General features: G+C 45.2%; 1 protein-coding gene across 1 annotated transcript in view; it reads left to right on the forward strand.

Annotated features, from left to right (window-relative positions):
• Positions 1-7,465: 7,465 nt before the first annotated feature.
• The window catches only part of LOC115126250 (ephrin type-A receptor 5), a 241,084-nt gene continuing 230,576 nt past the window's right edge, over positions 7,466-17,973 (forward strand). Inside the window, exons 1-2 of the mRNA XM_065007686.1 lie at positions 7,466-7,776; positions 12,285-12,349. Coding sequence (XP_064863758.1) covers positions 7,665-7,776; positions 12,285-12,349 — 177 coding nt within the window. The 5' untranslated portion in view covers positions 7,466-7,664. The remainder of the gene's footprint in view (positions 7,777-12,284; positions 12,350-17,973) is intronic.

Genomic DNA, 17,973 nt, shown 5'->3' on the forward strand with positions numbered 1-17,973 from the left:
TGTCTGTTCCCATGCTCCTGTCTGTTCCCCTGCTCCTGTCTGTTCCCCTGCTCCTGTCTGTTCCCCTGCTCCTGTTTGTTCCCCTGCTCCTGTTTGTTCCCCTGCTCCTGTCTGTTCCCCTGCTCCTGTTTTCTAGTCCTTCCTGGTTTTGACAGTGCTGCCTGCCCTGACCCTGATCCTGCCTGCCCTGACCCTGACCCTGAGCCTGCCCTGACCCTGAGCCTGCCTGCCCTGACCCTGAGCCTGCCCTGACCCTGAGCCTGCCTGCCCTGACCCTGAGCCTGCCCTGACCCTGAGCCTGCCTGCCCTGACCCTGAGCCTGCCTGCCTGCCCTGACCCTGCCTGCCCTGACCCTGAGCCTGCCTGCCCTGACCCTGCCTGCCCTGACCCTGACCCTGAGCCTGCCTGCCCTGAGCCTGTGTGTTTTAATGAAAGTTTGAGTTTTATCAAAACTATAGGTGGCGCTCTAAATTTCCACTGCTCTAATCCCGCCACAGGAAGTTAAGTGGGCTGAATAATTTTGCACGCCCAATTTTTCTGTTTTTGATTTGTTAAAAAAGTTTGAAATATCCAATAAATATCGTTCCACTTCATGATTTGTGTCCCACTTGTTGTTGATTCTTCACCAAAAAATACAGTTTTATATCTTTATGTTTGAAGCCTGAAATGTGGCAAAAGGTCGCAAAGTTCAAGGGGGCCGAATACTTTCGCAAGGCACTGTATAATGTGATTTGACGTAATTTTATTTGTGGCCAATGACCTTGAGCCTTTTTTGGATGGGCACTTCTAATGTATCTCTATGACAGCACCCAAGGGGCTTGAATTTTCTAGCTCTACCCTTAGGTTTTGCGGTGATGTAGTGCCCCCATGAGTGACAGAACACTGAGCCAATCACAGCGCAACCAGAGAACATGACCAACCCCTACGCTCTGTATTTCCCGATCCCCTCCACCACAGAAAGCACTGAGCTGAAACACCTGCGTTTTGGAACAGCCTTACTCAAGAAAGAAAAAAGATACCAAGTTTAAATGCGTCCTTATTAACTTGTTTTTTGAATTTTGTATTTTTTTTTTACATAGTTTGCAAACTGATATGTGACAGGTATTAATGCCAAAATAACAGGCAAAACAGGCAACAACAAATAATAATAATATTTGGTAAACAGGTGGGGCTCTGCCCTCAATGACGGGTGCATGCACACGTACACACCACACATCATACACACCATACACACCACACATCATACACACCACACCACACACACCACACCACACACCACACACACACACACCACACACACCACACACACACAACACACACACATAGCACACACCATACACACCACACCACACACACCACACCACACACCACACACCACACATCATACACACCACACACACCACACATCACACACACCACACCACACACCACACACCACACATCATACACACCACACACACCACACACCACACATCATACACACCATACACACCACACCACACACACCACACACCACACACCACACACATGTACACACCACATCATACACACCACACCATACACATGTACACACCACATCATACACACCACACCACACACCACACACACGTACACACCACATCATACACACCATACACACCACATCACACACCACACATCATACACACCACACCACACACACCACACACCACACACACCACACCACACACACCACACCACACACACCATACACCATACACACCACACCAACCACACACCATACACCATACACACCACACCACACACACCATACACCATACACCATACACACCACACCAACCACACACCATACACCACACCAACCACACACCATACACCATACACCATACACACCACACCACACACACACACACACACACACCATCATACACACCATACACACCACACCACACACACACACACCACACCACACACCACACACCATACACACCACATCACACACCACACACCATACACATCATACACACCATACACACCACACCATACACACCACACACCATACACACCATACATCATACACACCACACCACACACCACACACCATACACACCACACACCACACCACACAGACCACACACACACACACACACACATACATACACACCACATCACACACCACACACCATACACATCATACACACCATACACACCACATCACACACCACACACCATACACATCATACACACCATACACACCACACACACACACACCACACACCATACACACGTACACACCACATCACACACCATACACACCACATCACACACACACATCATACACACACACACACACACACACCACACACCACACACCATACACACCACACCACACACACCACACCACACACACCATACACCATACACACCATACACCATACACACCACACACACCATACACCCATACACCATACACACCACACCAACCACACACCATACACCATACACACCACACACACCACACCACACATCATACACACCATACACACCACACCACACACACACCACACACACCACACCATACACATCATACACACCACACACATCACACACCATACACCATACACACCACACCAACCACACACCATACACCATACACACCACACCACAAACACACACCACACATCATACACACCATACACACCACACCACACACCACACACCATACACACCACACCATACACATCATACACACCACACACACCACACACCACACATCATACACACCATACACACCACACCATACACATCATACACACCACACACACCACATCATACACACCATACATCATACACACCATACACACCACACCACACACACCACACACCATACACACCACATCACACACCACACACCATACACATCATACACACCATACACACCACACACATACACACCATACATCATACACACCATACACACCACACCACACACACACCACACCATACACACCACATCACACACCATACACATCATACACACCATACACACCACATCACACACACCATACATCATACACACCATACACACCACACCACACACACACACACACACACACCACACCATACACACCACACCACACCACACACACACACACCATACACATCATACACACACACACACACCATACATCATACACACCATACATCATACACACCATACACACCACCACACACACCACACACATACACACCACATCACACACACACACACCATACACACCATACACACCACACCATACACATCATACACACCACACACACCACATCATACACACCATACATCATACACACCATACACACACCACACACACACACACACCATACACACCACATCACACACCACACACCATACACACGTCCACACCACACACCATACACACCACACACACCACATCACACACCACACACACACACATACACACCACACATCATACACACCATACACACCACACCACACACACCACACACCACACACCATACACACCACACCACACACACACACACCACACACCATACACACCACACCACACACACCACACACCACACACCACACACACACACACCACACCACACACACCATACACCATACACCATACACACCACACCAACCACACCACACCACACACACCACACATCATACACACCATACACACCACACCACACCACACACCATACACACCACACCACACACACCATACACACCACATCACACACCACACACCACACCATACACATCATACACACCATACACACCACACCATACACACCACACACCATACACACCATACATCATACACACCATACACACCACACCACACACACACACACCATACACACCACACCACACACACCATACACACCACATCACACACCACACACCATACACATCATACACACCATACACACCACACCATACACACCACACACCATACACACCACATCACACACCATACACACCACACACACCATACACATCATACACACCATACACACCACACCATACACACCATACACACAACACATCATACACATCATACACACGTACACACCACACACCATACACACCACACAACATACACACCACATCACACACCACACACCATACACACGTCCACACCACACACCATACACACCACACACACCACATCACACACCACACCACACACCACACACACCATACACACCACATCACACACCACCCACCATACACACCATACACACCACACCATACACACCACACACCACACCACACACCACACACCATACACACCACACCACACACACCATACACACCACATCACACACCACACACCATACACATCATACACACCATACACACCACACCATACACACCATACACACCACACACACCATACACATCATACACACCCTACACACCACACCATACACACCACACACCATACACACCACACACCATACACACCACACACCATACACATCATACACACGTCCACACCACACACCATACACACCACACACACCATACACACCACATCACACACCACACCACACACACCACACACCATACATCCCACACACACCATACACATCATACACACCATACACACCACACACACCACATCACACACCACACACACCACACACACCATACACACCACATCACACACCACACCACACACCACACACACCATACACACCACATCACACACTACACCACACACCATACACACCACATCACACACCACACCACACACCACACACACCATACACACCACACACACCACATCACCATACACACCATACACACCACACACCATACACACCACACACACCATACATACCACACACCATACACACCATACACCATACACACCATACACACCACACACACCATACACACCACATCACACACCATACACACCACATCACACACCACACACCATACACACCATACACCACACCACACACACCACACACCATACACACCACACCACACACACCATACACACCACATCACACACCACACAATACACACCACACACCATACACACCATACACACCACATCACACACCATACACACCACACACACCATACACATCATACACACCATACACACCACACCATACACACCACACACCATACACACACACCACACACACCACACACCATACACATCATACACACGTACACACCACACACCATACACACCACATCACACACCACACACCATACACACCACATCACACACCACACACCATACACACGTCCACACCACACACCATACACACCACACACACCATACACACCACATCACACACCACACCACACACACCACACACCATACATCCCACACACACCATACACATCATACACACCATACACACCACACACACCACACCACACACACCATACACCATACACCATACACACCACACCAACCACACACCATACACCATACACACCACACCACACACACCACACCACACACACCACACATCATACACACCATACACACCACACCACACACCACACACCATACACACCACACCACACACACCATACACACCACATCACACACCACACACCATACACCATACACCATACACACCACACCAACCATACACCATACACACCACACCACACACACCACACCACACACACCACACATCATACACACCATACACACCACACCACACACCACACACCATACACACCACACCACACACACCATACACACCACATCACACACCACACACCATACACACCACACCAACCACACACCATACACCATACACACCACACCACACACACCACACCACACACACCACACATCATACACACCATACACACCACACCACACACCATACACACCACACCACACACACCATACACACCACATACATTTACATTTAAGTCATGTTACACACCACACACCATACACATCATACACACCATACACACCACACCACACACACCATACACACCATACATCATACACACCATACACACCACACCACACACACCATACACACCACATACATTTACATTTAAGTCATGTTACACACCATACACACTACACACCACACACACCATACACACTACACACCATACATACCACACCATACACACCACACACCATACACACCACACACACACCATACACCACACGTACACACCATACACACCATGCACACAACACACCATACACACAACACACCATGCACACAACACACCATACACACCACACACCATACACACAACACACCATGCACACAACACACCATGCACACAACACACCATGCACACAACACACCATACACACAACACACCATGCACACAACACACCATACACACCACACACACACAGAGGTGATGGATGGTGTGTTCGTGGCTCACTGGTTAGAGGAGAGGAGCAGATTAGACGAGTGTGGGAGGGATGAGAGAGATAGAGGGATAGAGAGAGAAAGAGAGAGAGGGATGACATGAGAGAGAGAGAGGGATAGAGAGAGAAAGAGAGAGGGTACATTCTCTGTTGGTTAACATCAAAAGGCACATTTTTCATTGACATATTGCCTAGGATGTTTAAAATCCTCTGTCATGCAATTATGAATGATACCAAACAATGAATTAAGAGTCCTTGTTATATATTTTGAAGTCAATACAGTCTGTTATCTGAAGGTCAGTTTACCAACATAAATATTGTTGCATCATTATATGACACAAGTCTTTTGTAATGATTAACAATTCAACAAACAAGTAATATTGTCCTAATTTTACAAGTGAAATAGTAGACTCCAACGTTCATGTCTGTGGTTGAACCAGAATCAAAGGAGGCAATTATTTTTTTAAGCCCAGGAAGCAGGCATTCAATTTGCCATTCACCAGACTTTCAAGTTTAAAAATGTCAAAATGCCTTGGGTAGTTTCCCAGAGGTGGATTTGGCGCATGTGCGTGGACATGTGCGTGCACTTGCTCAAAAACAATACAGACTTTGCAGACAAGACCTTTTTTTGGTTGCATGTAACCTTTTATTTAGATATTTTTGGGGAATTTACATACCGGCCTGAACGGCGGTAGTGATGATAGTTGCTCAGCGAAACGTATTTTGACATTAAGCTTGAAAAGCCGGTGAAAGCCAAGTTGAATGGCTGCTTCCTGGGTTTAAATGAGATTTTGCCATATTCAACGTCTCCTTTAAAGCAGTATTCTGGTTCAGTCTATGGTGTTTCGTGCCTGATATTAGGGGTCATTCGTGTACTGTTTGATAGAGGGCAACGGGCTGTAGTGCTCTTTGTGTGTATGTGGTAGTGTTGGAGCGGAGAGCCTCTATGCCCACTGGAGTCTCCCTCTGCTCTGAAGTTCACTCCGCCCCCGCCTGCTTCAGGCTGGCGGCGCTGTGCAGCTCTTCTCCTCTCCTCCTCCTCTCATCTGCCTCTCCAAATTCAGCGCGCTCCACTTCTCCTCTCCTCTCTAGCCGTGTGCCTGCGTACAGACGGACCTACCGACCGCGTAAATACGCTTTTATCTCTCAATAGACGGACAATAAGGACACAGATGTCTCCACTATTCACTTTAGGAGCGTTTCCGCACTGAACTGAATTACCGGTTCATTCATCACGCCTTCGTTTTCTCACCATTTTAAATGAAAAAAATGACATTGGCGTGGAATTGTGGTGGACGGTTTTACTTGAAAGTGTGGACGTGCTTTTTCAGCCTTGCAGTGCACAGGACTCTATCTATACCTGCTAATGAAGGTACGTGGACATAGTTAAAACATGTATTTATAATGTGTCAATACATTTGATTGTTATACACCTTTTATTACCTTGCCATGAAAGCAATCATTACCTTTGAACAAGGCTGATGCCCGACACTGATAAAGATGCCAGTTGGCAAAAAAGCATTGATTGCGAGACGCGCAATGCAATTGACATGTCGGTTTTTACTCATTATGAACGTTCTACATTTTGCTTTAAAAATGGTTTGTAAATAGGCTCGGTCTCAGTGATATTGATGCGAAGGAAGAGTGAGTCTCTCTCAGGCATTGTTACAGCACCAAGCGATCATTTCATTCCGGATCAATACCAGCGTGACAACTTCTTGACACCGTGTTTGATATTCTATATACCAAATAGATATTGTATTTAGTCAAACATTGACGGGCTGTACAAATAGAGTAGTGTAGTTTAAGTGCTGTGAAAGTTCAGCAATTTTCCTCATGTGTTTCCAACCGTCTTGTTGGTTGACCGGAAGACTGTGCGTGAACAGCATTTAAATATCCTGTGATAAATGATGCCATTACCGCCTATAAGACATTATCATGTCATTATCAGACAGACATGAGGTCAGCTCGACTAGTGATGACATTGTCCGGTTGTGAAGTTCCCCTTATTTAGGCTACTATGAATTTGATATAGATTTGTGACATTCAGTAATGGCCAGGGGAAAGTTCCAAAATGTTCTTTCTGTAACAGGAACTATGATATTAGAAATCCTTAGGACTTAATTATAAAAACGTTCATACAAATGTAATGAGACGTCATCAATGTCACATATCATAAATGAGCCCTCCTATCTCTCTACCATACATGCGGACACTATTTGTGATAAATTATAGTCAAAATAGAGTCTCAGGAGATTCTCTTTTAAATGTAGTTATAGTATTTTCACCTCTAAACATACTGTTAATTTCTTGACATTCTGTCCATTATATTTCTTGACATTCTGTCCATTAAATTTCTTGACATTCTGTCCATTAAATTTCTTGACATTCTGTCCATTATATTTCTTGACATTCTGTCCATTATATTTCTTGACATTCTGTCCATTATATTTCTTGACATTCTGTCTATTATATTTCTTGACATCCTGTCCATTATATTTCTTGTCATTCTGTCATATATTGAGAAGTGTGCTCGTTCGTTCGAGCGTGCGCGCGCGTGTGTGTGTGCACGTGTGTGTGTGTGTGTGTGTGTGTGTTTGCTGCAGTTGAATAGCCCCAGCTGATGATGACTAGGCCTAACAAACAGCATCACTACATAACAGCACCCTAACCCCACAGGAATTCAGCCTAATGGTCTGATTCAGAGGCTGTGTGTCCCAAATGGAAAATGTTCCCTATATATTGCACCAGAACCATATAGAACCCTATTCCCTATATATAGTGCACTACTTTAGACCAGAGCCCTATGGAACCCTATTCCCTATATAGTGCACTACTTTAGACCAGAGCCCTATAGAACCCTATTCCCTATATAGTACACTACTTTAGACCATAGCCCTATGGAACCCTATTCCCTATATAGTACACTACTTTAGACCAGAGCCCTATAGAACCCTATTCCCTATATATAGTGCACTACTTTAGACCAGAGCCCTATGGAACCCTATTCCCTATATATAGTGCACTACTTTAGACCAGAGCCCTATGGAACCCTATTCCCTATATATAGTGCACTACTTTAGACCAGAGCCCTATAGAACCCTATTCCCTATATAGTGCACTAGGGCTCAACGGGTTCTGGTGAAAATAAGAGCACCTCTGGGACATAACGTGTGATACAGATAGGATTTGACGTCAACACAATATATCCACAGTGATTAAGTGAAGTGACGCCATGTAAATGTAAATAACTCTCCCACATGTGAAATGTGTCCCTTGGTGTTTTGAAATCGATACACACTGTATGGATAAAGAGTTTGTCCATTCAAACAATTATTACGAATGAATTTGCTTCTGTTGGACTCTGAGGAGGATTTGCTGTTCAAACATTTGTCTTTTTCTGCTGAACGTAATGTAAACAAAATACACTACTACCTTCTTACATCCTTGTATCCACTCTGGGAATACATCATTACATGTTAGATATTACTGCACTGTCGGACATAGAAGCATTTTGCTACACTCACAGTAACATCTGCTAACCATTTGTATGTGACCAATAACATTCGATTTGATTCAATGGTGACAACCACCATGAATCATCTGAATTCTCTGACTATGAGAATAATAAACTTAGTTTCACTATGGGGAAAGGGTTGTCCTCTCGTCTACTGATGTACACCAAGAGGATCTCCTTACATCCTCTCTTGGAGAAAGACATCATCTCCCTGTTATCATCGACTACACTACAACATATTTCCACTTTTTCTCCTAATTAGGATATTTTCCTAAGGGCACTGTTCTATCTGGAGTGCTAGACAGTGTCTGTTAGCCTGCCTGCCAATCAGCTGGAACAAACCAAGACCTACTTTTCAGAAACTTTAAATAGACAGTTTGTTATGCTAGGAATGATGACTTTTCATTGGTGAAGGAATGATGACTTTTCATTGGTGAAGGAATGTTGACTTTTCATTGGTGAAGGAATGTTGACTTTTCATTGGTGAAGGAATGTTGACTTTTCATTGGTAAAGGAATGTTGACTTTTCATTGGTGAAGGAATGTTGACTTTTCATTGGTGAAGAATTGATGACTTTTCATTGGCGAAGGCATGTTGACTTTTCATTGGTGAAGGCATGTTGACTTTTCATTGGTGAAGGAATCTTGACTTTTCATTGGTGAAGGAATGTCGACTTTTCATTGGTGAAGGCATGTTGACTTTTCATTGGAGAAGGAATGTTGACTTTTCATTGGCGAAGGCATTGGTCGTTGTGCCCTTAACATTACATTTACATTTACATTTAAGTCATTTAGCAGACGCTCTTATCCAGAGCGACTTGTTAAGCAACATTTAGCAAAGGTCACTTCAACTATATTTGGTTACTGCTGTTGTACTATTCAGTAGCTCTGTCAGATCAGTTACCAGTAGGTCTGTCAGATCAGTTACCAGTAGGTCTGTCTATTTTGTTCAGTTACCAGTAAGTCTGTCTGTACTGTTCAGTTACCAGTAGGTCTGTCAGATCAGTTACCAGTAGGTCTGTCTATTTTGTTCAGTTACCAGTAAGTCTGTCTGTACTGTTCAGTTACCAGTAAGTCTGTCTATTTTGTTCAGTTACCAGTAAGTCTGTCTGTACTGTTCAGTTACCAGTAGGTCTGTCTGTACTGTTAGGTACCAGTAGGCCTGTCTGTACTGTTAGGTACCAGTAGGTCTGTCTGTACTGTTAGGTACCAGTAGGCCTGTCTGTACTGTTAGGTACCAGTAGGTCTGTCTGTACTGTTAGGTACCAGTAGGCCTGTCTGTACTGTTAGGTACCAGTAGGCCTGTCTGTACTGTTAGGTACCAGTAGGCCTGTCTGTACTGTTAGGTACCAGTAGGCCTGTCTGTACTGTTAGGTACCAGTAGGTCTGTCTGTACTGTTAGGTACCAGTAGGCCTGTCTGTACTGTTAGGTACCAGTAGGCCTGTCTGTACTGTTAGGTACCAGTAGGCCTGTCTGTACTGTTAGGTACCAGTAGGCCTGTCTGTACTGTTAGGTACCAGTAGGCCTGTCTGTACTGTTAGGTACCAGTAGGCCTGTCTGTACTGTTAGGTACCAGTAGGCCTGTCTGTACTGTTAGGTACCAGTAGGTCTGTCTGTACTGTTAGGTACCAGTAGGTCTGTCTGTACTGTTAGGTACCAGTAGGTCTGTCTGTACTGTTAGGTACCAGTAGGTCTGTCTGTACTGTTAGGTACCAGTAGGTCTGTCTGTACTGTTAGGTACCAGTAGGTCTGTCTGTACTGTTAGGTACCAGTAGGTCTGTCTGTACTGTTAGGTACCAGTAGGCCTGTCTGTACTGTTAGGTACCAGTAGGCCTGTCTGTACTGTTAGGTACCAGTAGGTCTGTCTGTACTGTTAGGTACCAGTAGGTCTGTCTGTACTGTTAGGTACCAGTAGGCCTGTCTGTACTGTTAGGTACCAGTAGGCCTGTCTGTACTGTTAGGTACCAGTAGGTCTGTCTGTACTGTTAGGTACCAGTAGGCCTGTCTGTACTGTTAGGTACCAGTAGGTCTGTCTGTACTGTTAGGTACCAGTAGGCCTGTCTGTACTGTTAGGTACCAGTAGGCCTGTCTGTACTGTTAGGTACCAGTAGGCCTGTCTGTACTGTTAGGTACCAGTAGGCCTGTCTGTACTGTTAGGTACCAGTAGGTCTGTCTGTACTGTTAGGTACCAGTAGGCCTGTCTGTACTGTTAGGTACCAGTAGGTCTGTCTGTACTGTTAGGTACCAGTAGGTCTGTCTATTGTGTGGCTCACTGAATGATCACTATAATTTGGGTGTTTTTCATTTAAAATCTTCCCAAATGTGTTCTACATAATAACTGTGTCCTTCCTGTGTTTCTGCAGTGAACTTACTGGACTCTCGCTCTGTCATGGGGGACCTTGGGTGGATAGCCTACCCAAAGAATGGGGTGAGTGGTACTTCATAAATGCTCACACAAACCACACCAACTCTTTTCAGGCTGCCTGGACCAATCCTCATCAGTATCAGTCCCAGCTCAGTCCCAGCTCAACTCAGCTCAACCCAAGCCCAGCTCAACCCCAGCTCATTCCCAGTCCAGCTTAACCCCAGCTCAACCCCAGCCCCGCCCAACCCAGCTCATCCCCAGGTCAGCCCAGCCCAGCTCAGCCCCAGCTATGTCGGCTACAGTTTCAACAGAATAAACACATCAAAACTCACAATCAAAGGATGATGCTTGTTAGTACTGTTTGGGATATAGCAGGTCAAAGGATGATGCTTGTTAGTACTGTTTGGGATACAGCAGGTCAAAGGATGATGCTTGTTAGTACTGTTTGGGATACAGCAGATCAAAGGATGATGCTTGTTAGTACTGTTTGGGATATAGCAGGTCAAAGGATGATGCTTGTTAGTACTGTTTGGGATACAGCAGATTAAAGGATGATGCTTGTTAGTACTGTTTGGGATATAGCAGGTCAAAGGATGATGCTTGTTAGTACTGTTTGGGATATAGCAGGTCAAAGGATGATGCTTGTTAGTACTGTTTGGGATATAGCAGGTCAAAGGATGATGCTTGTTAGTACTGTTTGGGATATAGCAGGTCAAAGGATGATGCTTGTTAGTACTGTTTGGGATATAGCAGGTCAAAGGATGATGCTTGTTAGTACTGTTTGGGATATAGCAGATTAAAGGATGATGCTTGTTAGTACTGTTTGGGATATAGCAGGTCAAAGGATGATGCTTGTTAGTACTGTTTGGGATATAGCAGGTCAAAGTTGGGAATCTCCCAGGAGATTGAACAACAGACAGACCTCTCATAGTCAGAGAGTGGGGAAAGGCAGGGTTGTTATGGTCTCCAGAGACATGCAGCTCAGTCTTCTAATTACACAGAATATTTCCTCACACTAATTTCTTATTGACTCCATAAAGGAGGGGAGGGGGGGAAGGGGAAGGGGATGAGGGAAGTCTGACCCAGCTCTGATCCCCATGAGTGCTGGGAGATCTAGTGACCAGCCTGATAGGCCCGTAAGTTAATTGCATCAATTACATTTTTTTTTTCAAGAAGTGAAACGAATAGTCTGATCATTTACACATCGAAGAAAAGTGTCTCAGCTCAAGGAAATCATCTTCGGATCGGCTCAAACGTGACCCACCACCTAAATTCGGTGTTATGTAGCAACATTTTAAATGGTGTTTTTACATTGGATAAAAGTATAGACAGAGCTTCTCATTGCCATATCAGAAACTGTAGTTGGAGGAAACATGAGGAAGTAGAGACTCAGAGCTTCTACATGGCATATCAGAAACTGTAGTTGGAGGAAACATGAGGAAGTAGAGACTCAGAGCTTCTACATGGCATCAGACACTGTAGTTGGAGGAAACATGAGGAAGTAGAGACTCAGAGCTCCTACATGGCATATCAGAAACTGTAGTTGGAGGAAACATGAGGAAGTAGAGACTCAGAGCTTCTACATGGCATCAGACACTGTAGTTGGAGGAAACATGAGGAAGTAGAGACTCAGAGCTTCTACATGCCATATCAGAAACTGTAGTTGGAGGAAACATGAGGAAGTAGAGACTCAGAGCTCCTACATGGCATATCAGAAACTGTAGTTGGAGGAAACATGAGGAAGTAGAGACTCAGAGCTTCTACATGGCATATCAGAAACTGTAGTTGGAGGAAACATGAGGAAGTAGAGACTCAGAGCTTCTACATGGCATCAGACACTGTAGTTGGAGGAAACATGAGGAAGTAGAGACTCAGAGCTTCTACATGGCATCAGACACTGTAGTTGGAGGAAACATGAGGAAGTAGAGACTCAGAGCTTCTACATGGCATCAGACACTGTAGTTGGAGGAAACATGGGGAAGTAGAGACTCAGAGCTTCTACATGGCATCAGACACTGTAGTTGGAGGAAACATGAGGAAGTAGAGACTCAGAGCTTCTACATGGCATCAGACACTGTAGTTGGAGGAAACATGAGGAAGTAGAGACTCAGAGCTTCTACATGGCATCAGACACTGTAGTTGGAGGAAACATGGGGAAGTAGAGACTCAGAGCTTCTACATGGCATATCAGAAACTGTAGTTGGAGGAAACATGAGGAAGTAGAGACTCAGAGCTTCTACATGGCATCAGACACTGTAGTTGGAGGAAACATGAGGAAGTAGAGACTCAGAGCTCCTACATGGCATATCAGAAACTGTAGTTGGGGGAAACATGAGGAAGTAGAGACTCAGAGCTTCTACATGGCATATCAGAAACTGTAGTTGGAGGAAACATGAGGAAGTAGAGACTCAGAGCTTCTACATGGCATCAGACACTGTAGTTGGATGAAACATGGGCAAGTAATGCAGCTTTAAAAGGTGATACACTTAGAATCCCATTTAGGACGAAAAGGCATTTTGCTGTGGTGTTCACACTTGCTCTACATTAATCATTGGGAAACATATATTTAGTAAAGGAATACTTTCACCAAATTGCCAAAATGAATTCTCTGAGTTTCCCCATCAGGCAAACCATTTAACATATTAAATGGACTATTGTTGTATAACAAAGATAACCTTTCACATTGAACAGCTACAGTGCTGTTCATTGTTTACGCCCATTTAGCATGGTTCACATCCCCTGTAGGGCGGCACACAATTGGTCCAGCGTCGTCCGAGTTAGAGTTTGGCCAGGGGGTAGGCCTTCATTGTAAATAAAAATGTGTTCCTAACTGACATGCCTAGACAAAGGTTAAACCCACCCATCTCTTAAAGAATTCACTTTGGAGCATGTGACTGTGGCCATGTGCTATAGCAGTGAAGTAGTCCTTCAAAAAGCTGAGAAAAGATTTCAACTATAAAATACTTTGTTAATTAACTTCAAGTGCTAAAAATAGCAGTCTACAATTTAAGAAAAACTTCAAACACACAAACACGTAAAGGCTTAGGTAAAATCAATATACAGGCCTATATCATCAGATCCTTGGAGTAAACTTTGGTTCAGGCCATGTTACGATATTAACAATGGAATCTAGCCTGAGAACGTATTTCATATTTCTGTGAGAATATATGTAATGTCCATGTGCTTTTCATTATAGAAGTCTTGATCTTCTCAAAAATATATGTTTGCTGGGTTGTCCAGTCCGGGGGATGGCTTTCACATCTCTGGGAGGAAGGATGTCAACATTGCACAGCAGCTGAAACCTGGTTCCATCTGAGTGAGGCTTTCATATCTCTGGGAGGAAGGATGTCAACATTGCACAGCAGCTGAAACCTGGTTCCATCTGAGTGAGGCTTTCACATCTCTGGGAGGAAGGATGTCAACATTGCACAGCAGCTGAAAACTGGTTCCATCTGAGTGAGGCTTTCACATCTCTGGGAGGAAGGATGTCAACATTGCACAGCAGCTGAAACCTGGTTCCATCTGAGTGAGGCTTTCACATCTCTGGGAGGAAGGATGTCAACATTGCACAACAGCTGAAAACTGGTTCCATCTGAGTGAGGCTTTCACATCTCTGGGAGGAAGGATGTCAACATTGCACAGCAGCTGAAACCTGGTTCCATCTGAGTGAGGCTTTCACATCTCTGGGAGGAAGGATGTCAACATTGCACAGCAGCTGAAAACTGGTTCCATCTGAGTGAGGCTTTCACATCTCTGGGAGGAAGGATGTCAACATTGCACAGCAGCTGAAAACTGGTTCCATCTGAGTGAGGCTTTCACATCTCTGGGAGGAAGGATGTCAACATTGCACAGCAGCTGAAACCTGGTTCCATCTGAGTGAGGCTTTCACATGAAACCTGGTTCCATCTGAGTGAGGCTTTCATCTCTGGGAGGAAGGATGTCAACATTGCACAGCAGCTGAAACCTGGTTCCATCTGAGTGAGGCTTTCACATCTCTGGGAGGAAGGATGTCAACATTGCACAGCAGCTGAAAACTGGTTCCATCTGAGTGAGGCTTTCACATCTCTGGGAGGAAGGATGTCAACATTGCACAGCAGCTGAAAACTGGTTCCATCTGAGTGAGGCTTTCACATCTCTGGGAGGAAGGATGTCAACATTGCACAGCAGCTGAAACCTGGTTCCATCTGAGTGAGGCTTTCACATCGCTGGGAGGAAGGATGTCAACATTGCACAGCAGCTGAAACCTGGTTCCATCTGAGTGAGGCTTTCACATCTCTGGGAGGAAGGATGTCAACATTGCACAGCAGTTTTCAACCGCTAACTCTGGACATTCATACCTGGATCTCACAGCTAGCTAGCTGCTATCCGTGTGACTATCGGCTTTCGTCGATTCCGGAGCAAACATAAATTATTCCGGAGCTAGCCAGCTGAAGAGTTCCATCAATCACTCCTGGGCTGCAGTCACCTATCCGGACCCGTTTTACTGCATACGCGGAGCCCCACCGGGCCTTCACAACTGGACTGCCGACGTTATCTACCCGAAGGAGTTATCCGGCTGGCTCCTCCGTCGCGACGTTACCTGAACGCCCATCTTCAGCCTGCTAACCGTTAGCTGTCTTATCGGCTGCTATCTGAATAGACAATCGGACAATCGAATCTTCTTGGGCCTCTATAACTGTATCTATTGTTTTTTGTGTGTGTGATTTGGATGAATCCCCTCTACCACATGGAACCCCACTAATCTACTGACGGAACGCACGACGTGGCTAATAACAAATCAAATCAAATCAAATGTATTTATATAGCCCTTCGTACATCAGCTGATATCTCAAAGTGCTGTACAGAAACCCAGCCTAAAACCTCAAACAGCAAACAATGCAGGTGTAAAAGCACGGTGGCTAGGAAAAACTCCCTAGAAAGGCCAAAATCTAGGAAGAAACCTAGAGAGGAACCAGGCTATGTGGGGTGGCCAGTCCTCTTCTGGCTGTACCGGGTAGAGATTATAACAGAACATGACCAAGATGTTCAAATGTTCATAAATGACCAGCATGGTCGAATAATAATAAGGCAGAACAGACCTCCATCCTATGCTAGCTTGCTACCGATGGCCTGGCTAGCTGTCTAAATCGCCGTGACCCCCAACCAACCTCTCCACTCACTGGACCCTTTTGATCACTCGACTAAGCATGCCTCTCCTTAATGTCAATATGCCTTGTCCATTGCTGTTCTGGTTAGTGTTTATTGGCTTATTTCACTGTAGAGCCTCTAGTCCTGCTCACTATACCTTATCCAACCTATTAGTTCCACCACCCACACATGCAATGACATCTCCTGGTTTCAATTATGTTTCTAGAGACAATATCTCTCTCTTCATCACTCAATACCTAGGTTTACCTCCACAGTATTCACATCCTACCATACCTTTGTCTGTACATTATACCTTGATGCTATTTTATCGCCCCCAGAAACCTCCTTTTACTCTCTGTTCCAGACGTTCTAGACAACAAATTCTTATTGCTTTTAGCCGCACCCTTTTTCTACTCCTCCTCTGTTCCTCTGGCGATGTAGAGGTGAATCCAGGCCCTGCAGTGCCTAGCTCCACTCCTATTCCCCAGGCGCTCTCTTTTGACGACTTCTGTAACCGTAATAGCCTTGGTTTCATGCATATTAACATTAGAAGCCTCCTC

This window comes from Oncorhynchus nerka, linkage group LG22 (genome assembly GCF_034236695.1).
Source record: "Oncorhynchus nerka isolate Pitt River linkage group LG22, Oner_Uvic_2.0, whole genome shotgun sequence".
Classification (NCBI taxonomy): Eukaryota; Metazoa; Chordata; class Actinopteri; order Salmoniformes; family Salmonidae; genus Oncorhynchus; species Oncorhynchus nerka.